Below are 23,304 nucleotides of genomic sequence, written 5' to 3'. Positions count from 1 at the left end.
ATAAAATTTGATACCTGTAACAAATTTTGATACTTAATTTTTTTTTTACAACACGGGTATTTTGTCTTTTTGTTAGGAAAATAGCTTGGTAAGTTAAGGTGGCTTAGAAAGTTTGTGGCTTTTACAATACAGAAATATAATATTTTTAATATAATTTTTTAAAAAAATATAATTTTTAAAAATATAATTTTTAACTTTAAAACGAATGCTCACTTATTCAATGATTCTCCTTAAGAATTTAATAAATTAATTAAACAACTTATATTTTCTTAGTTTACACATGCACATACTCACTTTGATACTTCAATATTTCCCAAATCCCAATTTGCCATCAAACCCCCACCTACCCTGAAGAAGCTCTTCAAAGAAAAATGGGTGAGAAAAGTATAGCCAGAAAACCACCCCATTGTTTGGTCTTATCATATCCATTTCAAGGTCACATAAACCCCATGCTTCAATTCTCCAAGCTCTTGGTACATGAAGGAGTCAAAGTAACCTTAGCCACCACACGTTTCTTCATCAAGAACTTGCACAATAATAGTAACAATAACTTGCCTCCTTCTATATCACTTGAATCAATCTCTGATGGGTGTGACAATGGTGGTATTCAAGAAGCTGGTGGAAGCTACAATGCCTATATACAACGTTTTTGGCAAGTTGGTCCACAAAGTCTCGTTGATCTTCTAGAGAAGCTTGCTAAATTAGGAAACCCTGTAGATTGTATAATCTATAATTCATTTCTATCATGGGCACTAGATGTTGCCAAAAGATTTGGCATAGTTGGTGCTTCTTATTTCACTCATAGTATGGCTGTGAATAGCATATTCTATCATGTTCATTTGGGAAAGATTAAGGTTCCTGTAATTGAGGATGAGGTTTCACTTCCTTCTATGCCTAAACTTCAACTTGGGGACTTGCCTTCTTTCTTCTTGACATATGAAGAAGATGGACCTGTGCTTGAGATGCTAAAGGGTCAATTCTCCAACTTGGACAAAGCTGATTGGGTTTTCTGCAATGCAATCTATGAGCTTGATAAGGAGGTAAGAGCTAAGAAGTTGTGTGTATATATCTCATATATTCGATCCATCTGAATATTTATACAAGAATTTAGTTTTGTATACTAAAATGTTTGACTAATTCCTTGTAGTGGTCCTAAGATTCAAGATTTTCATTAATTTGATCCCTTAGATTTACTTACATTATAATGGTCCGATCCTTCGTATTGAGCTTCGGACACCATAATAATTCATGAATCCTTTTTTGATACTAACTCAGCAAACATAGTGATGATTAAGGGTGTTTATGGATTGGATTTGATCTGCATATTTACTGTGATTCGATCCGCACACTAATACGATCGGATTGCGGATTTTGTGTAAGTATCCGCGTATCCACAAAAATAAAAAAATAAACAAGTAAATATTTTTTTATGTTTTATTTTAATTAATAATTATCATATATGTTATATTATTTTAATTTATTATTTAAAAAAATATGTTTAATATTATTTTAAGAGTAAACATATTTAAAAAAATAGAAAAAATTAATTTTATTGATATTCTTTAATAAAAATAAGCTCTTAAAAATATTTTTATGTTTTGCGGATATATCCGATTCGATTGGATCGAATCGGATTTAAACTTAAAAAACTCCAGATATTGGATCTGATCTAATAATTTTAATGCAAATTGGATCGAAATATTGGTCATATCCAATCCAATCCGATTCCTAGTGATGATGTGACACTTTCTTACCATGCAGGACTGGTGTGAAATGCCTGTGTTTTTGTTTAGTGTCTAAAGAAGGCCAAAACGACATGTAGAAACCGTTTTAGATGCCACAAAAGTCAAAGTGACATTGTTTCGGCCTTCGTTTGGCGTCAAACAGAAACATGGTCGTTTCACACCGGTTCAACATGGTAAGAGAGTGCCACATTATCACTGTGTTTGCTGATTCAGTGCTGGAAAAAAGTCTAGTTAGGAATGACTATAACATCCAAAGCTCAATTTAAAGGACTACTGTAGTGCAATTGGACCTTAAGAAATGAAATTGATGAATCCCGTGAATTTAAAGAACCCACCATGAACATTTAGTCTAAAATGTTTTAACATAGGCATCATCTATCTAGGATCTTGTTTTACTGTTTCAGCATAGCATATAGTGAAAAATTTAGAAAAGTAAAATTAGTACTTGATTAATAAAATGTTGTTTAATTTGATATTTCATTATTGATGATAAGAAATTGATTAACTGTCCTGTTAATGATAAAAGAGATATAGAGAGAGTAAGAGAGAGAGAACTAGTGCATTTTATAAATTATACTATAAAATGAAGTTATTCTTTATTATTAGCAAGAAAATTAATTAATTAAATTAAAAAAGATAGATATTTTCTTATTTGCTAGTTTTGTTTCTATAAATTTTCAATTTTGGCATGTGTTTGGTTTTAGGTTGTTGATTGGACAACAAAGATTTGGCCAAAGTATAGAACCATAGGACCAAATATCCCATCTAAGTTCTTGGATAAGAGAGTCAAAGAAGATGAAGAATATGATGTTGCACAATTCAAAAGTGAAGATTATTGTATAGAATGGCTAGCAGATAAACCAAAAGGGTCAGTTATTTATGTGTCATTTGGGAGCATGGTTCCTTTTGATGAGGAACAATTGAGAGAAATAGCTTATGGTTTGAGAAATAGTGATAGGTACTTCTTGTGGGTGGTTAGAGCTTCTGAAGAGACTAAATTACCAAAAGACTTTGTAAAGAAATCAGAAAAGGGTTTGATAGTAACATGGTGCTCCCAATTGAAGGTTCTAGCACATGAGGCTATAGCATGTTTTGTGACACATTGTGGTTGGAATTCTGTATTGGAAGCTTTGAGCTTAGGAGTTCCAACCATTGCAATTCCAAAATGGGCAGATCAAAGTACAAATGCAAAGTATATTGAAGATGTTTGGAAAGTGGGAACTAGAGTTCCAATTGATGAGAAGCGGATTGTGAGAAGAGAAGATTTGAACAATTGTATAAAGGAAATGATGGAAAGTGAGAAAGGGGAAGAGATAAAGAGAAATGCCATTGAGTGGAGAACTTTGATGACAAGAGCTGCTAGTGAGGGTGGAAGCTCCCATAAAAATGTTATTGAATTTGTAAATAGCTTATTTTCTCTGTAAGTCTCATATGCCTTTGTTTGTTCCTTTCTTTGTTTTTGATTAGACAAAATAAAAACTTAGATTACATCAGATTTGACTTAATTCGCTTTCGCCAAGCCATCTTGTATGTTGTAAGAAAAATACTTGCATGTTTTTCTATGTTTTTGGATCAAATAAGGTTGTTGTTTTGGAATAAATTTGTTATTTTTCGTGGACTTTTTCCATTCTTGACATATAAAACTACACAAAAAATAGAATTAAGATAGATTAGTTTTCTTTCAATGTAGTCCTTTTAGGCCCTTCCGAGGCCTTCCCCCTTTCCTGTCACCCTTCAATTCATCTTGTTCTCCCTTTCTCTTAACCCAACACCTCCATCTCTAGCGACATAACCATTAGACTACTTGATCTAGGAGTCGGGTGCATTAGACTAAGGTTTTGCATATTATGTATAAAGCGGGATTCAAACCTCAATCTTACTTAAGCTGAGTATTGGACTAATCTAAATTGGTTACTAAATACTAATAGAGGTTTGATATGTGTGTTAAAAGGCAGAAATTTCATATTGGGTTGTTGGCTATTTTTTTCCCCTTGGGATATTGTGTGAAACTGTGAATAGAACTTCTTTTGGAATTTTTCGAAATCTTACAAGTTTTAGGGTCTTTGTCATGGGTTAGTTCGATATTAAAGTTCTATGTACATGAACCATATAGTAGCAATGTAATGTTGAACGGAAAATAGACAAACACTGCTATATATACAGTAGGAACAGGACCTTGAGAGTGACTATAAATTCAAAGATTAGCAATGTGATATGTAGGTTTTTTTTTTTTTTCAAAAATGTTATATAATTAATTATTTTATTGCTTAACGTTGCAGGTTTAGCTTATAATTTGAGTTGAAATAATATATTTTTGTATTCTTAATTTTCAGTTTCTAATCAATAAAATTTTTTTATTAAAAAAAAATAACACATCTCATCTCACGTGTATCCTGGTCCGGATAAAAAAAAAGAAAGAAAAACCTCACGTGTATAGAACAGCCTAGGCCTACCATAGTAGGGGTGCACATGACCCGGCGCGGTCGAAGGTCCAATCCGGTTCTCAACACTTTTGAGATTAATTTGGTATAATTTTATCGGGTTTAGTATTGGGTAAGGGCTTCAAAAATAGACTCAGACATTATTTTGGGTTGGGTTTGGGCCATAGCTCGAGTCATTCGAAGTCGACTCGGTAGCCCGGTCATCATACACAATTAATATTTTGTGTTATTAGTGATGGATCATGACTATTCTTATGTGAAATTTAAGTATTGTAAACCTTAATATTTTATGTTATTAGTCATTATAAGACTATAAGTTAATATTTTATATTTAAAATGCATAAAATTTTAGACTAATGCATAATATTGTATTATTTGTATTGATTTAAATATTTGGTATTATTAGACAATATTAGTATTGATTATGGTTATGTTTTAGTATTGATTGTGGTTATGCTTTAATTTTGAAGAAGGGTTAGTTCTTGTTATATTTTTTTAAATAAATTTTACCATGTTAAATAATGGATGAAGTATTGAAAATTTGATTATTTTTACATGTTAATTTACAAGAAGGTATCAACATAATGTAATGTTAACGGCTTAATTTTTATCCGGTATAATTGTAGCCCAAAAGTATATTGGTTTCATCGAGTGTAAAGTCGAATTCAAATCTAATAAATAGACTTGATATATATTTCAGACCAAATCTAAATCATATCAAATCCGACTTTATCCAATCTATGTACACCCTATACTATAGTACCATGTAATAACAAGTTAAGAAGTAGTATGACAAAACTAACAACTAATTAAAAACTCAGTTCAATATTGTCCCGTAATCCCATCGAGTGGTTAGTTAGACCGGCGTTCCTACCTCTTGCTTCTATCTTTGGGACAATTTTAATCTAATCCAAAAATTAGTTTAGGAAGTCACGTTTTTTATTTATAAATTAGTATTTTTATCCATAATAATATTATGCGAATATAAATCTTTTAAAATTATGTCGGTTTTGTCCTGACTTTATAGATTATGTCACAAAAAATTTATAAAATTAAACTATTTTTATAAAAAAGTCGTAGGGAAAAAAAATTCTCGTCGATTAAGAAGACTAAGTCTCCGTAGATAAAAAAATAAATAATAATATTTTTAGTTATTATTTTTATGTGAAAATTTTAATTTTTTACTAATAATTAATTTTAACATTCGTTATCTAAAATTTAAAAAAATTTAACATGTATACTTTTATATTTGATTATGTGTTAAGTCTATTTCACAAATAAAAATAATTAATTTTTATGCTTGCTATTTAAAAATAATATTTTTTCTCTATATATATATAAAAATATAATTAGATATCAATATAAAGATATTTATATTGTTAGTTATAAAATTAATTCAAAATTAATTTTTTTATACAATTAAATCTTGATTCTAACTTTTAATCACAATATTAGTATTTTCTCCAAATTATATGTAATAAATATTTGAAGGAAGAAAAATGAAAATATATATTAGAAAGATAAGCGGTAAAAAAATTAAAACTAAATAAAAACTATAATAATAATAATAATAATAATAATAATAATAATAATAATAATAATAATAATAATAATAATAATAATAATAATTTTTATTTGAATTATATTATTTTGTTAATTTTATTTTTTATAGAATAGAAAGGTAGAAAAAAATAAAGAATGAGAGAAAAAAGAGAAAAAGATAAAGAAGAAGAATAAAAGAGAAAGTTTGTTAATTTTGGAAAAAAAATTATTTTAATTGTAATGAAAATATCTGGTGACATATTTTAATTTGTCAAATTACTAATATAAAATATAAAATATAAATTATACATTATATATAGAGGGAGAAGAATAAAGAAAAATAGAAAAAAGAGAGAGTAGTAGATAAGAGAATGCAAGAAGAAAATTATAAATTTTGGAAGAAAATATTTTTTTCAATTTTAATAAGAGAATGTTACGTGACATATTTTGGTTATTAAATTAATTAATAATATATAATATATATATTATAGTTATATTTCAATTTCAATATTTTAATTATGTTTTGGCCCGGTCCAATAAAGGTCAGGAATTACTTACGGACCATCCATCCAACGAGTATTTGATCCGCATGCAAAGATGACTCCGCGTGTCACCTCACACCCTACTGAGAAGACCTGGATAGTTGACAGAAGCTTCAATGCAGACGGGCTCAAGAGAAAGGGCCCACCCGAGTACAGAGTATAAATAGGGAGGGACCTACCCCTCCTCAGAGATACATCACTCTTGCCCTAATTAGCTGTCGCATTGTACAGACATTTACTTTAGCATCGAAATGTCCTTGCAGGTGGCCCTCACCTGCCGATCTGCTGATGATCAGGACAACACTTCCTCTCGTGGAGCTTGCACCCAAGTCTAGATTCCCCTCCTTCCAACCCGTTGCTTACGACTCATCTTCCATCCGATTCACCTTCCCAACGAGCAACCGAATAAATTGTAATTTTAATGTAACTAGAGAATGTTATGTTACACATTTGATTATCAAATTTATAATTAGTTATTGATAATGATATATAAAAGGGATTTAGTAGGTAAAAGAACGAGAGATAGAGAAAGGAAAAGAAAGAAGGAAAGAACTCTTTAATTTTGAAATGAAAGATTTAATTTCAATTGCAATGAAAAAGTGACATATGATAGATTTTAGTTGTAAAATTAGTAATATATAATAGATTTTTTAAGTCATATTTTTTAAGGCATATATAATTGAGCTTAATTTTAATATTATAATAGTTTAAAATATTTTATATAATCGTACAATTATATCTAATTTTTTGGATAATCATTCACGTAAATAATGTAAAAAAAATTCTTTTTATTAATGTGTCATTATATGATTAGATACAAATATAAAACTATTTTACACTAACAGTGTATTAAAATTAAATTCTATAAAATTTATAAGTTTTTTATTTTGATATATAGTATAAAACGATTTTATATGGTCATCTAATTTTATCCGTTTATTTAAATAAATATTAAAAATAGTTATTTTTATTAATATGATATTATATATTTAGATACACATATAAAATTATTTTTATATTGACGGTGTATAAAACTAAATTTAGTTTACAATAATATGTTTACTGTTAAATACAGTGAAGTACGTATTATTTCGATACAATTCATAAACATTTAATTAGAAAAATAATTAAACATATAAAAGATGAAATGTTTAATGATACATTTTTTAAAAATTTATAACTTATTAAAAAAGGTTAATAATTAAATTAATTCTTAAAAGATATGTTATTTTTTAAATTAATTTTTAAAAAATTTTATCCTCAAAGATTATAAATTAATTACATTTGTTCTTTTGTCATTCTATTAATAATTATTATCAATAATTTATTATGTAAAATGTTACTAACATTATATATGACATCTAACATATTTAATTTAATATTGATCAGATATATTTATAAAAATTTATTAGTTTAGTCCTAAAATTATATTGAGATTAAGATTGATGTAGTTAAAAAAATAGACTAAAATAATAGATTTTAATAAATATATATATGATATATTAAGTATTGTTATTGTTGTTAATTAATATTTCATATCATTAATTATTGACAATAAATAATTAAATATGATTAATTTGTAATTTAAAAAATTAATTTAGTTAATAAATCATTTATGAACAAATTTAAAAAAAAATTCATCTTTCATGAACTAATTAACTATTAATATTTATTTAAAATCTTAATATCAAAATTTTAATTAACTTTAATATTGGATTATATTATAATAAAAAATCACATACAATTATTTTTATATAAAATTAATAATTAAAAATTATTAAATAATAATTTTATCAAATTATTTAACAATTATTAACCTCAATATTGTATTCATATTTCATTCCGCAATGAAACCGTTACTGCCAACACCGTTGGCTGATTAGGTAAACCAACATAAAGAATAAGTGAAAAGTCAAAGTCAAAGTCAAAGTAAAAGGAGTATATATAGATTTGTGAAAGAAGAAAAGAAGAAGAAACTTGAGAACACAATGGACTTGAACAATTCTCCTTCTTCCAATAACACCAACACCTACATCACAATCCCCGTTAATGGAACAATCCCTGTTTTCACCACCGCCCCTTTTGACAACAACAACACCACTCCTCCCTCCACCGCCGCCGACCGCAAACCCATCGCATTATGGCCCGGTATGTACCATTCTCCGGTCACCACCGCACTCTGGGAAGCAAGGACCAAGATCTTCGAGAGGCTTCTCGACCCACCTAGGGACGCGCCGCCGCAGGGTGCGTTGCTCACTAAGAAACCGTCGCAGAGCAGGACCAGCATCATCTACAATTTCTCCTCCGATTTCGTCCTCAGAGAGCAGTATAGGGACCCTTGGAATGAGGTCAGGATTGGAAAGTTGTTAGAGGATCTTGATGCCTTAGCTGGAACCATTTCTGTCAAGGTATGAATTCTGAATTATGATCACATTTCAATAAGAAAGTTTTGATTTTTGAAGGTTTTTTAGGGATTTGTTATGTGGGTGTTGCTTCAATTGGAACATACTTTTTACTAGGAATTTCAAGTATTAGAGAGAATTCAGAACCAGAAATTCGGGTAAATTGGAGAAGCAATGTAATTTTGGGTTGTAATGTGGTTTTAAGGTGAAGTTTAGACTTTAGAGGGTAAATGGTGAGGGGCTGAAAATCAAACTAAGTTCTACTTTGATGATAACCATTTCGCTAGCTAGAAAGATTGAAACTTTGCCACAATTTAATTTTCAGAATGCAGTGACATAATCTCATAAGTTTTGCTTATTCCATGAATAAGTACATCATACCACTTCATTTTGTCTGGTGACTACCATGATTTCTTAGAACTTTTTGTTTCGATTACTCAGCAATTCTTTTAGTGTTTTCGGAATGATAATTTGGGTTGTCCTTGTAATAAGATTATTTGATCAATTGAGGATGGATACGATGATGTTCTTGGACTTGGAATTTTGGTTGTACTTTGATTATTTTCATTTTTGTGGTTAGTGATTTGTTGTGTAGTAGGTCAAATGTAGTTTGATTCTTAAATTCAATAAATTTAACAATGGGAAAAGTACTGAATATTTTTCGGTTTTCTTGCAATGAGCTTGGTGTGGTACACTAGCACTCTTCTGTTATTTTAATTAAATTGTATTCACTGTCAATTTTAATGAGTTCTATTTGTTTGTGGAATAGCACTGTTCTGATGAAGCTAGCACAACAAGGCCACTTATAGTTGTCACTGCATCTGTTGACAAGATTGTGTTAAAGAGGCCAATTAGTGTTGACAATGATCTTAAAATAGTTGGTTCTGTTATATGGGTTGGGAGGTCCTCAATAGAGATTCAACTGGAGGTTACTCAATGCAAAGAAGGTACATCTTTAATTGTAGGGATCACAGATTAATCCTTGACAATTTGAGTAATTGAAGGTGTCCAAATTAAACTTAGCTTCTCAATCTCCTGTTGCTTCTCATGACAGCCTTCATGATTTGCATAAACCTTAAAAAACAAATGTGATTCTCTTGCAAACAACAATAATTTCTGGTGGTGTCCTACAAATCTTTATAGTGGAGAGTAATCACATTTTCATTTTTTTTTATTTTCACTTTTTCCCTTTATTCTCATTGTTTTCTTTTTCATATTAAGGGTGTGTTTGTTTTGCCTTTTTCCACAAAATAACTGTTACTAAATAAACCAGTTTTCACATATAGGATAAAATTTAAAAAGAAATCAGTTTCCAACCTTTTTGTAGAAGCTGAAAATTGTAATTTCTAAAGAAAAAATAGTTTTCAGCTTTTTCAATTATATAGAAGGTTTTTGTTGGTAAAATAACTTATTTTAGAAGTTGAAACAAACACACTCTAAATCACAGTCAACTTATGCACTATCAAAATATGTGTAGATGGCAGTGCCTCAGACTCAGTAGCACTGACAGCCAACTTCATATTTGTTGCTCGAGACTCAATAACCGGGAAGGCTGCTCCGGTTAATCGTCTCTCGCCTGAAACAGAACACGAAAAACTTCTTTATGAGCAAGCTGAAGCAAGAAATAATCTGAAGAAGAGGAAAAGAGGAGGGGAGAAAAGGGACTTTGAGAATGGGGAAGCAAATAGACTTCAGGCCTTGCTGGCTGAGGGAAGAATTTTCTGTGACATGCCAGCCTTAGCTGATCGAGACAGCATTCTTCTGAGGGATACCAGCCTTGAGAATGCTTTAATATGCCAGCCACAGCAAAGGAACATCCATGGTCGAATATTCGGAGGTTTCTTGATGCATCGTGCATTTGAGTTGGCTTTCTCAACAGCGTATGCCTTTGCTGGATTAGTTCCTTGCTTTCTTGAAGTTGACCATGTTGATTTCCTCAGACCAGTGAGTATCCCCCCCCCCCCCCCCCTTTTCTCTCTCCGGGGAAAAGAAAAGGAAAAACTATAAAAAAATATCATATGCTTGATATAATAAATTGGTCTATATCATGTGTCTTAAAGAAAAGAAAATGTTGCACAGGTTGACGTAGGGGATTTCTTGCGTCTCAAGTCGTGTGTTCTCTACACCGAAGTTCATGATCCGGATCAGCCGCTTATCAATGTCGAAGTTGTAGCTCATGTCACAAGACCAGAGCTGCGATCTAGTGAGGTTAGTTTCATCACTATCCTGCACATAGTACAATCAATAATCATTGCTCAGATGCTCTTTCGTTCTTGCCACTTCCAAGTTATCAGATTGTTAAAACCTTCTGTGTTCGTCATTGTGTAAATGCAGGTATCAAACACTTTCCATTTCACTTTCACAGTACGCCCTGAAGCAAAGGCAATGAAAAACGGATTTAAACTTAGAAATGTGGTGCCAGCAACAGAGGAAGAAGCTCGCCGAATATTAGAGCGCATAGATGCTGACAACTTGAATGAGTACTTCAGAACATAAGAAGAGAAACAGCAAGTAGCTGGTAGAGGGCAATGCATGCATATACTAAGAAATATATTCCCCTAAATGTAACCTGCTAAAGTTCAATTATTAGCTCTTATATATAATAATCATGCCCTTCAATCCTTGAGGGTGGTACTTTGCCTTGAGGTTCCAGCATCATTGGGCTTGGTAGAGAACAATTGGTGCTTAGATGAAGTTGAATCTGAAGGTATCTAACTTACACATTATGCATTTCCCAGGTTTGGTGTCTTCACATGCATCATGCATGGTGGCAGTAATATGAAAGCTTGTGAAGAAGCGTTTGAATTTATGAGTTGTGCTAGCAGCAAATAGTAAATTAAGTAAATATTACTATCTGTATTTTAGTGTGTTGTAATTCAGATGAACTTTCCGGCAGTGTATAGTTATTAAAAGATAAAATCCTACGGTAATTTCAGTTGCAAAGTGTTATAACTTACCTAAAAGCTCTATACATGCTTACAACAACCTTATCATACATATCCTATCCATATAGGGATTTTCACCCCAATAAAGGAAAACCCTCAAATCTTGTACAGTGATGTTTTTACAATTTTAACTAGAAAAAAATTGCAACATTTTGGGCAAGAACATACAAAGCCCAAGAACTCACATTAACTAAGATGATGGAGTATCATCATCTGAAGAGTCACTATTCTGTCTGCTTCCATGCAATCCAGGAAGGGGTTGTGAAAGCATTGGGTTAACTGGTTGTGGAAGCATTGGGTTAACTGGTACAGGGAATCTATGTGCTGAACTAACCATGGTTCTCTCATTTATCATACCAACTTCTCTGCATACACGGTCAAGAACTGCAAGAAAGTCTCTTACAACCATGAAGATTCTGAATGGATGAGCTTCTTCCTTTGCCAAGTCACCATGAAAATACTCTGTGATTTCCTTCACAAGGGTCATAGCAACACTTTCTTGGGCTTGAATCTTCAGAATTTCTTCCTCAGCCATTCTAATGAACTTGTTCATTGATTCTGTAAACTTCTCATTTGACCCAGCTTTTTCGTTCAATTGTACAACCTCTGCAATGTTTGCAATCCCTTTGGAGAGCTTGGCGGCATCATTGCTGAGAACCTCAGAATCCATGGTAGCAGCCTTCTTGACACTTGCTAGCTCTGAACTCAGACTAGATACTACTTGCAGGCCAAGCCTCCGGAACGCAACATCTTCGGCCAAGGAAGAGTTTGGGGTTTGGTTAGTACTGGAGAGACGAGCACCTTCAGTTCTTATGATCTCTTGGACGACAAAGTGCAGTAGCGTCGTTTTTCCATCTGCACCTTTGACATCGGCCAGCTTGAGAAGTGTGTCAAGTTTAAAGGCCTGCGCATCACCTCGGTCTGTCCCCACATTCATGCGGTTCCCAGTTTTAAGCACAGCCTCGAGAAGCTTCAAGAACATTCTACTACTTCGCAGCTCTTCACAGGCAGCCTACAGAAGCAGCACAATAAAAAAACTTCCTATGAGTTTCAATCAAATATTTAATTTCAAATTCACGAACAGAATTTCAAAAACAAAATCTCATTGAACATCTATAATTTACCTTGACACCATCAAAAATATCGCTAAAAGTAGAGATGAATAAAATGAGAAAATAACACAATACCTCTAGAGCTTGAAAGGATTTCCTAAGATACTCGACTTCAGAGTCAAAATTGACTATGTAAAGCATTGCTTCCACCCTTTTAAATGCAAAAGGTACATCAAGCAATGCCTTCAAGAATTTCTCAGCTGGACCAAGCTTGGTTGGTGAGTCATCATTGTATTCCTTCAATTTACGCTCTTCTTCCTTACTCGGAGCCATTTTTAACAAGCTTTCAAGTAGTTCTGCTCCAAGTGTATCAGCACTACCTGTAGAAAGGTAAATTGACTTGATTATAAGGCACAAAGATACGATTCAACTATTAAGCTTAAAAGAAGTGTCAAGCTCTAACTTTTTCATCCGATTTCAGTTTAACTAAATACATGCTAACATCTTCCTCAAATTGGGAAGTTGGAATAAAACTTTAAGACTCACTTGAAGGAAAATGTTCATATAACATAAGTTGACATGGAAATTGGATATAACTAGAGTTAAGATCTTCTGTTTTCCCTAAATCAAATTGATATCTTAGACAATACTGTACAAATCTCTGACTTCAGTAAGTATAGGAAAGAAGGAATATGTCCAAAGAAATTATGGTAAAACATAGCAGAAGGTCAACTGAACAAAGTTGTATACTAGCATCAAGTTGTATAATACTTAAGAATGATGAATATTTATCATTTCACATATTTACTTATAATCATACATCGGAGGAATAACTTTCCTAGCTCTCATAAATCGTGTGTAAGTTCATTCCATTGCAAAAGAAAAGTACATCAACAGGAATGATAAAAATACCTTCTAAAAGTGCTTCACACACTTCTTCTATAGTGACATTAAGTGCTCTCAGCAAGATTGCAATGTTTTGGGACTTTTTAGGATCAAGTACTTTCTCCTCCTGGCTTGAATGGGGACGAACTGTGCATGAAGTAGAATCCATTGGTTTCGAGTTTGGCATGTTTGCTACAAACAATGTTTCAATCATTTCCTCATTCAATCTGCAACAAACCCAATTCAGTTGACATAATCCAATAAGCTAATTGCACCTAATCGATATGAATTGTTCACAACCAAGTGCCATTCATAAGCCACAAAAAAATGCAGAGATATCAACAAGTTTTATAAACATGACAGAACCAAAGATCTCACTTGAAAGAGCTTGACTTCAACTGATCCCACACCATTTCACGATCAGAGCTTGACCTTACTTTGTCCCAGTGCAAGGGTTTCAACTTTGGCTTCGCAGCCTCTTCAGCTTCAGCCGAACCCTGAGAACTTGGGGTCAGATCAATAGGGGAAACCAATGTTGTGTTCTGCAACACAAAAGGCCTGGAAGGAGGTCTCAACTCTGGTGGCCTCGATACAGATTGACCAACAGGTGTTGTGGGAGATGGCACCTCCCACTGCTTCCGCTGCCGCTGCTGCAGTGTAGCTGCAGGTGGAGGAGGAGGTGGCGGAGGAGGCGGAGCAAGTGGTGTTGTGATACTGGGTATCGCCCATTGTTTCCTCGGAGGAGGCACAGGTGGTGGATGAGTAACCGGAACAGCTACAATTTGATCCAAAACACTACCAATGGATCCTGATCGACCAAATGGATTTTTTGTTGTTGCTGACAATGCAGGTATCTCCCAATGCTTCCTCTGTGAAGCACTATTAGCAACTGATGCTGATTCAGTTGAATTGAAACTGCTACTGAAATTAAACCCTCTTTCTGTCTCTGGTGATGAAAGCAGAGATGGTGACAATGGCACTGAAGACAAACCCGGTTGCCTAAACTGGTCTGAGACACTGGACATTCTCGGAGACTGATCAAAACCGTTATGACTCCTTGCCTTCTCCGGAGAAGAAGGCAGAGAGAAAGCCGAAGACAATGGTGATGATGCCATAAACTTTGCACTTCCATTGGAAGAAACATTAGATAGCCTTGGAGGTGATGTCAATGGTAATGCAGATGCAATTGCAGTTGCAGTTTCAACTTCATTAGTCTCCGAGATCCTCTCTTGTGATGATGATGATTTAGATTTTCTGCTTGCATTGGAAGAACTAGAAATCCTAGACGAGGCCAATGATGCAAATTCACTAGTCTTCAAAACCCTATCTAACGATGCTGATCGTGACAAAGATTTTCTACTTCCATTGGAACCATTAGAAACCCTTGCTGATGCTGATGATGAGGAAGAGTTTCTACTTCCATTGGAGACATTAGAATTCCTTGGTGATGCAGCTTCGTATGTTTCCGAGACCCTCTTTTGTGGTGATGAAGAAGATGAGTCCAAATTTGCAATTAGGGTTTTCTCCTCCAGAGCTCTATTAGGTGGCAATGAAAGTGGCGAAAGTAAAGGAGATTCAGTAACAGCATTACCATGAGTATCTTCTTCTTCTTCTTCAACAAAACCTCTCTCTGGTGTTGCACATGCTGAAGAACAAAGCGAAGAAGAAGAATAAGAAGAACATAAAGAATTAATGTGTTGGTTGTGCATTGGTGATAATGTAGGTGACAAAACCGATGTCACGATTTGTTTCTGTTGCTGTGGTGGCGGCGACAACGACGGCGAAAGATGTGCCGGCGAGGAGATGCTGATTGAGTGACACCGCTCCGGGGACCCAGAATTCGAGGAAGAAACCGAACACGAGCTCAATTCGTCGAAACTATCCCCGGCGATTGCAGACAACGCTCGCCGGGAACCCGACCCGGTTCCACCGGAGCTCTCTTGCCCTCCTAACGACGAACCTCTCGGCGAGTAAAACACCTCCGATTCCTCTTCCTCCTCATTCTCCGCCTCTTCTTGCGCTGCCGTCACCACCGGCGGCGCCGAAATCTGCCTTACTAGCGGCGGAAGTGGCCGGAGCTCCGGCGACTCCAATTTCCGACTCACGGAGCCTCTATTATCTCTGACATCTCCGCCGCCGCTACCGCCTCCTTCGATCCGGCGCGAATTGACGACGGTGCCGAGGTAGAGAAACTCGGAGCCAGCAGCGGTAGGAGACTGCCGGTGCTTCGTGGCGGTTTCCCGCCGGCGACCACCGTCGGGACTGACATCCTTGTTCTCTCCGGGGCCACGGTTCCGGCGACGGCGTCGAAGATAGAAAAATGCAGAGACGGCGGCGGCGACGACCGCGCATGCGACGGCGGAGAGAGCAACGGGGAGAAGCTTGGAATTGGAGTGAGTAGGAGTTGGAGAATGTGGAAGAATGAGTGAGGAAATGTTAGCTGGGAAGGAAGCAAAGCCTGTGAATGATTGTGGTGGTGGTGGTGGCTGTGAAGGGTAGTTTGGGAAAAACGGTGAATCATTTGGTGTAGTTGTGGTAGTGGTGGTGGTGGTGGTGGTAGTGGTGGAGGCGGTGGCTGTTGCAGTGGAGGAAGGGTGCTTTGGGTTTTGCTTTTGGATTGCAGTGGTGTTAGAAGAAGGTGGTGGCTTTGGTGGCTCAGTGGGTGGGTGTGCTTCCAATGGTACAAAGGGTTCATGCAAGATTCTTCTGCTTCTGTTGTTAGAACTAGCATTGCAGAAGAAGAAGAAGAACAACATCAAGAACAAAAGGTTCTGCATTTTGTGTTGTTTTAAGGTTCTAACACTTGTTCTTGTATTTGAGTGAGTGTGGGAGTGAGAGGAAGAAGAGGGAAGAGGATAGTAAATGAGTGAATGTGAAAAGGTTGAAAATGTTGTTAATGATGGGAGGTGTTGAAGAAAAAAAAAAGGAGAGTGAATATAGATGAGGGTTGGGTGTTTGTATCCAGCTAAGATTCTGCTGCTCCTTTTGTGGTTTTACTATTCGCAGCTGGAGGGCCCCCTTCCTCTTCTAAACACACACACTCTCCTTATTGGTGAAGCTATGCTTCATCCTTCATAGCTAGAAATTAAGAAAAATGCTGGAGGGCCCCTTATTTATGTATTTTATTTCTAAAGCACTCCTTATAGAAGTATTAGGAGACCAATAAATTTTGTATTTTGTAGTTATTAATTGGTTATTAATAGTAATTTTTAATAATGTGAAATTATATTTAATAATAAAAAATTATTCACTTATTTTATAATTAAATATTAGACACAAAATATAAAAATTGCTGATACCTTAGACTTTTTTTCCTTGCTAAATGTATAAATCATATTTTATAATCTATATAAAATTAGATAATTATGTATTAATCGATGAAAAAAGAAAGATAATACAAACTATAAATATGTAATAACATCTCTCTTTAGATAGAGATGACAAAATAGACTCACCTGCCAAAAAAGGTGGGTTTAAAATTTAAAATTTACTAAATAAAAATTCACGAATTTTGACAAGCGGATAGACGGATTAATTTATGGGATTAAAAGTTATTTTATTTTTTATTAAATAAAGAATAACTAGTATTATAAAAATTAATAATTATATAATTTTTAAATATATTTTTTATTCTTTTTTATTTATTAATTTTATTTATTTTATTTTATATTTTTATATATATACTTAAATTATATGATTTATTTTTTAAAATAAAAATAATTTTATTAACGGATATTATTTTAAATCATTCTATTAAAATTAAAAATTTAATAAAAAATAAAAATTATATTATAATTGATTTTTTATTTATATTTAATTTTAATTTATTAATTTTTTTAAAATAATTAAACGAATTAACTTGCAAATTTATAATCGGTCATAAAATAAAAGAAACTAATATTTTGATTTTTGAGTCCATGTTATGTAGCGAATAGAAGGGGACGAACTGCTTACTTGACTATGCCTAGTTGTAGGCATGCAAGCATCCTCCTTCAAAAACAAATACTAAAAGGGTTCCTTTCGGTTGTCCTTTTCTTAATCTTTCTTAAAATTAAATATCTTTTCAAACATTCTTGTTTATTTTTGGCTTCTTGCATAAGAGCAAGTCCAAATAGAGTGATGAGCAGCGTTCACAAAGATTTGTAGGCACGTTTGGCGTAAAACGTTATCCCTACAATATGTAGACAAATTCATTTGAAAATTAATTACGCCATCCATAGACAAAGAACCTTAAATTATGGGTATCTAGTATCTACATTCTACACACACTTGTACTGTCGGATTTAAGACATGTATAAATAAATCATTATTTCCCCATGCGCTTCTTTTTAATAAATAAATTAAATCTAGCTACTGGAAAGTTTATAGATATAAATTAATTTGATATAATGTCTATATATAAGGTCCTTTATCCCACTTCTTAATTTAGATGTGGAAAGGAAAATGGTATAGGACGCATTTATGATGTGTATAGATGCTTTACGTAATTATAATACTAGGAGTAAAAATTAGACTTTTTGATTTGTGTTTAAAAAATTAAAAAAATTGGAATACACAAATCAGAAAATCCAATTACTTTCGTCAAAATTTAAATTTTCTCTTCCACACTAATTAGACCCAATTTCTTTAACCCTTGTTTCAAAAAAAGCAGTCCCACATCCATATCTATCACCCACATTCTCCACAACAAGGTACAATACATGCTTTTCATATCAAAAAAATAGTCCCTTTATCCTTTATGTAACTTTTAGTACAATTATTCAAACTAATGTTAATATAACTAAATTAAATAATTAATTATAAATTTAATAATAATAAAAATTTATAACTGTATAAGATCACAAATTCCCAATGATATCATATTTTTTTGCTTTATATTTATATTTATATATATATATACTTACTATAATAATTAGTTAATAACATTGTGCCAGTATTAGCAACAGTTGTGCTCTAACTAAAACAAGGAAAAACACTTCCAAAAATATGTCAAATTTATTACTCTTATTATCATATCTCTAGTGCAATACAGGTGCAAGGGTGATCTTAGGAAATTAGAAAAATAAAAAGTATAACCCCAAAATGAAAATCGATAGTGTGTCATAGTCCAATTTTCTTGAAAAACACAGTTTAGCCTCACCAATAATTTATCATGGCTTTCTAAAAAGACTACATGGGACTATGAGAGCACCTTTTAAGTTTGACAAATGACAAACTAAAAAAGCGTAAATTAATTAATTATTCTATAAACGCCTTAAAGTCCGGGGAAAGTTGTTTACCACCGAAAAATTAACCCATAATAAAGACAAAGTAGAATTCAGCGAAAGCAACTTTGATGTAATTTTTTTTTTATAAAATGGCATTTCCAATTTCCTTTTTTTTTTTGTTATTAAACATTAAACATCGTTTGTACTTTGTATATCCCATAAATGAAAAGCCCTTGTTTGGACCATTTTTTTTCTCTCCCACTTTTTGCCATATAAATAGCAAAATGGATGGGTAATTTCGTAATTTCGTAGGTATGTATGTCAGAGTACGTTGCGACAGTGATTACACATTTACACTACATAAAAGATATCTACGTCAGCGGAATCTGTGTGCCAAAGTCACCCATGAACACCACCTTTTTCTTGGAGATAGAAATTCAGATTTAGAATTTTAGATAGATAGGTTTAGTATTTTTTTTTCCGGTATACAAATCGGTTTAGTATTTAATTTGACTATTTGGTAGGAATATCAACATATCAAAATTAGGGTATGGTTTGGATATTTTTCAAGTACACACATTTTCATAACAATTATATTTAACATTAACGATGATAAATAATGCCAACGAACTATAACTCAAATGACATAATTTCTTTATACTAATTTAGAAATTATAAATTTAAGTCTCACTTCTAACTTTGAAAAAAAAAACAATAATAAACAATAAAGCCATACTTTTAATATAATTCCGTACCAATTCTATTAATCATTTTTTTCTTTTATTTTCTTTTTTTTTTTTTGAAATAAAGTTACTGTTCTTGTGTAGATGAACTTTCGAGATATAGCTCTTCTCTTGTGCTGTTATAATACGCTTTTTCTTTAATGGAATGAGAATAATTCGAACATCAAAAAACACAATGTGTGTGTTTGGATTACAATTTGCAAACCAGAGTTTGTATAAAATTGATTTTGTAAAATTGATTTTGATGATAAGTTAGTTTGGATTAACGTGATTTATGTTTGGTAATCTTTATATTAAAATTGATTATAGTAAAATAAATGTTGTTTGGATTATACTACTCAAAATCACTTTTAGATGAAAAATTACTAAAATAGACATCAATTTTATATACCTGCAAAATCAGAATACTATAAAAAATAATATAAAAAATATTTATCATATAAATAAAATAAATACAATAAAAAATAAAAATATAAAAGAGAGTACTATAAATTTTATAATGTCACACAAAAAGAAAATATTCTATAATTTTTTTTAGTATCGTCAGTACTCTTTAATTTAGTATTATTTTAGACTATAAATTTTTATTATTTATGACTCTATTGTTACTTATAATTAATTTTTTATTTATTTTGTCTTTTTTTTATAGGATCATAATTTATATTATTCAAAATTTTGATAATAAACGTAGTATATAATAATTACAATTACAATTACAAATTTTACAAATTCAGAATAAACAATAAAAAAAATTAATACAAAACAAAAATAGAGTACATCAAAGAATAGAAAAAAAATTATACAGATAAGAAATAATAAAAATTCCATAAAACCAACAACATATATCATATGAACAAAAAAAATACCATAAAACGTAAATAAAATTCATATGAATAAAATTAAATAAAAATAAAAAAATTTCAATTTGTTAGTGATCGAAATAAATCTGAATGATTTTGATGAAAAAAATGGAACTAAAAAATTATGAAGAAGTAGGAAGAACTACAAAGAATGACTGTGAAGATAATAGTTACTAGTATCATTCTTATAGAAGAAAATGAAGGGTAGGGTTGGTAAAAAAGAAATATTTTAGCTTCTCCTAAACATTAAACGTGAAACGTGAAACGCAGAAGCTATAAATTTGAGCTTCTCCTAAACGTAGGTTCAGAGGCAGAATCAATTCTGCGTTCACAAAGATAAAAATTGCCAAACATCAAAGTGAAACTTTCAAGAAGCTCAAACGGGCTTCTCTCCTCCCCAACGTGTTTGCCAAACACACCCAATGAGTGAGTACCTGCAAAAGACACTCCGACGTTCAAGTCAATAAGTGTTTAAGAGGTATGTAATAATTCTATAAATATAGAATGTTAGATGTGAAATAAAACTTATCACGTGTGTGTCCTTATAATAATTCCATGAATATAGAATGTATGACATGAAATAGAACTTATCATGTATTTTGTTTATAATAATTCTATGAATATAGAATGTAAGACATGAAAATAGAACTTATCATGTGTTGTCTATTATAATAATTCTATGAATTGAATATAAAATGTAAGATATGAAATAGAATATATCATGTGTTGTGTCTCTAATAATTCTATAAATATAGAATATAAGACATGAAAATAGAACTTATCATGTATTGTGTATTGAGATAAAGAAATTGGTGCCTTTTATAGGCATAGAGTTAATTAATGATATTCATGTTATGACCGTTTGGTCATTAAGATAGAAATGATGGTCATTAAGTCGGTAATGAATGTGTCGTTTACAAGCAAAGAATGAATAATAGTTAACGCCGAGTTATAACTCATAAGGCACAATAAAGACCAAGTTATATGAAGAGGGATCACAGCCCCCAAGCTTTGTCTGCCGATCATATGATTCAAGCTAAGTTTAGAAAATAAAATGAGTTATAACTCGATTAAAAGATAAGTGAATAATGATATGGTGAGCCCGGGTCCCAAACTTAGCTGGGTTATTATGTTGGCACTTATTCAAAAAATAATTGAGTGATAAAAGTTATTCAATCAAGATAGTTGTGTGGGGAATACTTTTTCGCTTAAGAACAATTTTAGCATTTGATTGTATGTGAATTGAAAAGTTCAGAAATTGATATCCATTGACGGAATCGATTGTATGATCCGAGAATATAATGGTTAATTATCTTGGAAAATTTTCCGGCTCACAACAGCTTATTGATGAATTTCTTGTTCAAAGCAATTAGTTATTGAATATTTACAATTTATAGTGAAGGTCATATGACATGAATAAAATAAATTGAGAAAATAAATATGTACAAAGTCGCAACATATATAGAATAATATATATTGTAAAAGTAAAAGAGTTCAAAGTAGAAAAATATACCTTGAAAGTTGATAATTATAGAGAAAAAGATGACATATATGAATGTCATATATGTCAACGGTGAATATCTGAATTTTGTTTTGTAGGACATACTTTAATTTGATAATAAAATAATAAAATAACATTCATTAAATAATACATTTAGTATAATTTTTTAGCAGTTACAGTATAACGAGGGATATTCCTCATGCAATAATAGTAAATTTTGAATATTTGCACATATTTTTGCTTAACTTTTTGTATTAAATCAATATTAACATAAAATTTAATAAAATAAATAGTGTAACAATTATATATTGCTAGAGAATAAAAAATATATAATCAATCAAATGACACAGAGCTATTAAGATTATTTTTGAACAATTCAATTTTAAATTTAAGTTCATGTAAAAATACATTTAAATTTATAAATGTAGTAGGAAGAAAGAATGAAGTATTGATAATAAAATAAATAATAGAGATTGAATTAATATAGTGTTATTGAAAAATTTCATTATGAGTTTTAAAAAAATTTAATTACATTCGAGACTTGAACTCATCTAATTGTATAGATGATAATAAAAATAAAAATAAATAAATAAATAGAGTTTGAAGTGCATATTTTTAGGTTTCGAATTATTGATAGAAAGTATAACAAATTAAATATTAGTGTCAATAGTCATTTCATTATTCTAAATGAATTGTTTGTAAAATCCTCGATGAATATTATTTGGCTTTATGAAAGTGAGTTTTGAATAGAGGTTGAAAAAAAATTAGAATACATAAATTTCCAAAATATATAAATGTTATTTGAAAATTGATTCAAGTATTTGAATATAATTCAAATTCTTTGAATCTATTCGGTGGAGCAGGAATTTAGTTTACCGGCCCCACAGTGGACGCCAATTATTCTTGTAGAGGTTGGTCGATGTATAGCTCGTTCGCCAGTGAATACTTATAAGCTCTCCGTCAAGATGAGTTATACGTCGGCAAGGAGAGAACAAGGGGGTGGGTACCTGCAAAAGACACTCTGACGCTCAAGTCAATTAAGTATTTAAGAGGTATGTAATAATTCTATGAATATAGAATGTTAGATGTGAAATAGAACTTATCATGTGTGTGTCCATATAATAATTCCATGAATATAGAATGTAAAACATGAAAATATAACTTATCATGTGTTGTCTATTATAATAATTCTATGAATATAGAATGTAAGACATGAAATAGAACATATCATGTGTTGTGTCTCTGATAATTCTATAAATATAGAATGTAGATGTAAGACATGAAAATAGAACTTATCATGTATTATATGTTGAGATATAGAAATTAAATAATAAATTAAATAATTATCTATCGTAAAAAAATTAAAATTATTGAAGGAAAAATTAAAATTTATTTAAAAATTAAAAATAAAATTTAATTAAATTAAACATTAAAGACGT

General features: G+C 31.7%; 3 protein-coding genes across 3 annotated transcripts; 2 read left to right on the top strand and 1 right to left on the bottom strand.

Moving 5' to 3' along the window:
• The first annotated feature begins 283 nt into the window (after positions 1-283).
• Positions 284-3,376, top strand: LOC130973178 (UDP-glycosyltransferase 74G1-like). The gene is made up of 2 exons (XM_057897617.1): positions 284-1,040; positions 2,450-3,376. The coding sequence occupies exons 1-2, from the start codon at positions 372-374 to the stop codon at positions 3,167-3,169; spliced, it is 1,389 nt and encodes a 462-aa protein (XP_057753600.1). The 5' UTR covers positions 284-371; the 3' UTR covers positions 3,170-3,376.
• A 4,880-nt stretch (positions 3,377-8,256) lies between these two features.
• LOC130973541 (acyl-coenzyme A thioesterase 2, chloroplastic) lies at positions 8,257-11,635 on the top strand. The gene is made up of 5 exons (XM_057898123.1): positions 8,257-8,678; positions 9,442-9,619; positions 10,150-10,616; positions 10,752-10,880; positions 11,007-11,635. The coding sequence occupies exons 1-5, from the start codon at positions 8,259-8,261 to the stop codon at positions 11,166-11,168; spliced, it is 1,356 nt and encodes a 451-aa protein (XP_057754106.1). The 5' UTR covers positions 8,257-8,258; the 3' UTR covers positions 11,169-11,635.
• A 13-nt stretch (positions 11,636-11,648) lies between these two features.
• LOC130973540 (formin-like protein 1) lies at positions 11,649-16,385 on the bottom strand. Its single transcript, XM_057898122.1, has 4 exons — positions 13,933-16,385; positions 13,582-13,781; positions 12,805-13,049; positions 11,649-12,629 (listed from the first exon to the last, which is right to left on the bottom strand). Exons 1-4 carry the CDS (start codon positions 16,329-16,331, stop codon positions 11,808-11,810), a joined length of 3,666 nt encoding a protein of 1,221 aa, XP_057754105.1. The 5' UTR covers positions 16,332-16,385; the 3' UTR covers positions 11,649-11,807.
• Positions 16,386-23,304: the final 6,919 nt, after the last annotated feature.

This window comes from Arachis stenosperma, chromosome 4, assembly GCF_014773155.1.
Source record: "Arachis stenosperma cultivar V10309 chromosome 4, arast.V10309.gnm1.PFL2, whole genome shotgun sequence".
Lineage (NCBI taxonomy): Eukaryota > Viridiplantae > Streptophyta > Magnoliopsida > Fabales > Fabaceae > Arachis > Arachis stenosperma.
The sequence above is the reverse complement of the archived record's forward strand: the minus strand, read 5'-3'. Positions and strand labels throughout refer to the sequence as shown.

Bases quoted from the DNA above. Each gene is read 5' to 3' on its own strand.
- LOC130973178 (XM_057897617.1), top strand. From the start codon at position 372: ATGGGTGAGAAAAGTATAGCCAGAAAACCACCCCATTGTTTGGTCTTA. The intron at 1,041-2,449 runs GTAAGAGCTAAG...GTTTGGTTTTAG, and splicing joins TCTATGAGCTTGATAAGGAG to GTTGTTGATTGGACAACAAA.
- LOC130973541 (XM_057898123.1), top strand. From the start codon at position 8,259: ATGGACTTGAACAATTCTCCTTCTTCCAATAACACCAACACCTACATC. The intron at 9,620-10,149 runs GTACATCTTTAA...AAATATGTGTAG, and splicing joins GGTTACTCAATGCAAAGAAG to ATGGCAGTGCCTCAGACTCA. The intron at 10,881-11,006 runs GTTAGTTTCATC...GTGTAAATGCAG, and splicing joins CAGAGCTGCGATCTAGTGAG to GTATCAAACACTTTCCATTT.
- LOC130973540 (XM_057898122.1), bottom strand. From the start codon at position 16,331: ATGCAGAACCTTTTGTTCTTGATGTTGTTCTTCTTCTTCTTCTGCAAT. The intron at 13,782-13,932 runs GTGAGATCTTTG...GGTTTGTTGCAG, and splicing joins TTGAAGTCAAGCTCTTTCAA to ATTGAATGAGGAAATGATTG. The intron at 13,050-13,581 runs GTATTTTTATCA...ACCTTTCTACAG, and splicing joins GTGTGAAGCACTTTTAGAAG to GTAGTGCTGATACACTTGGA.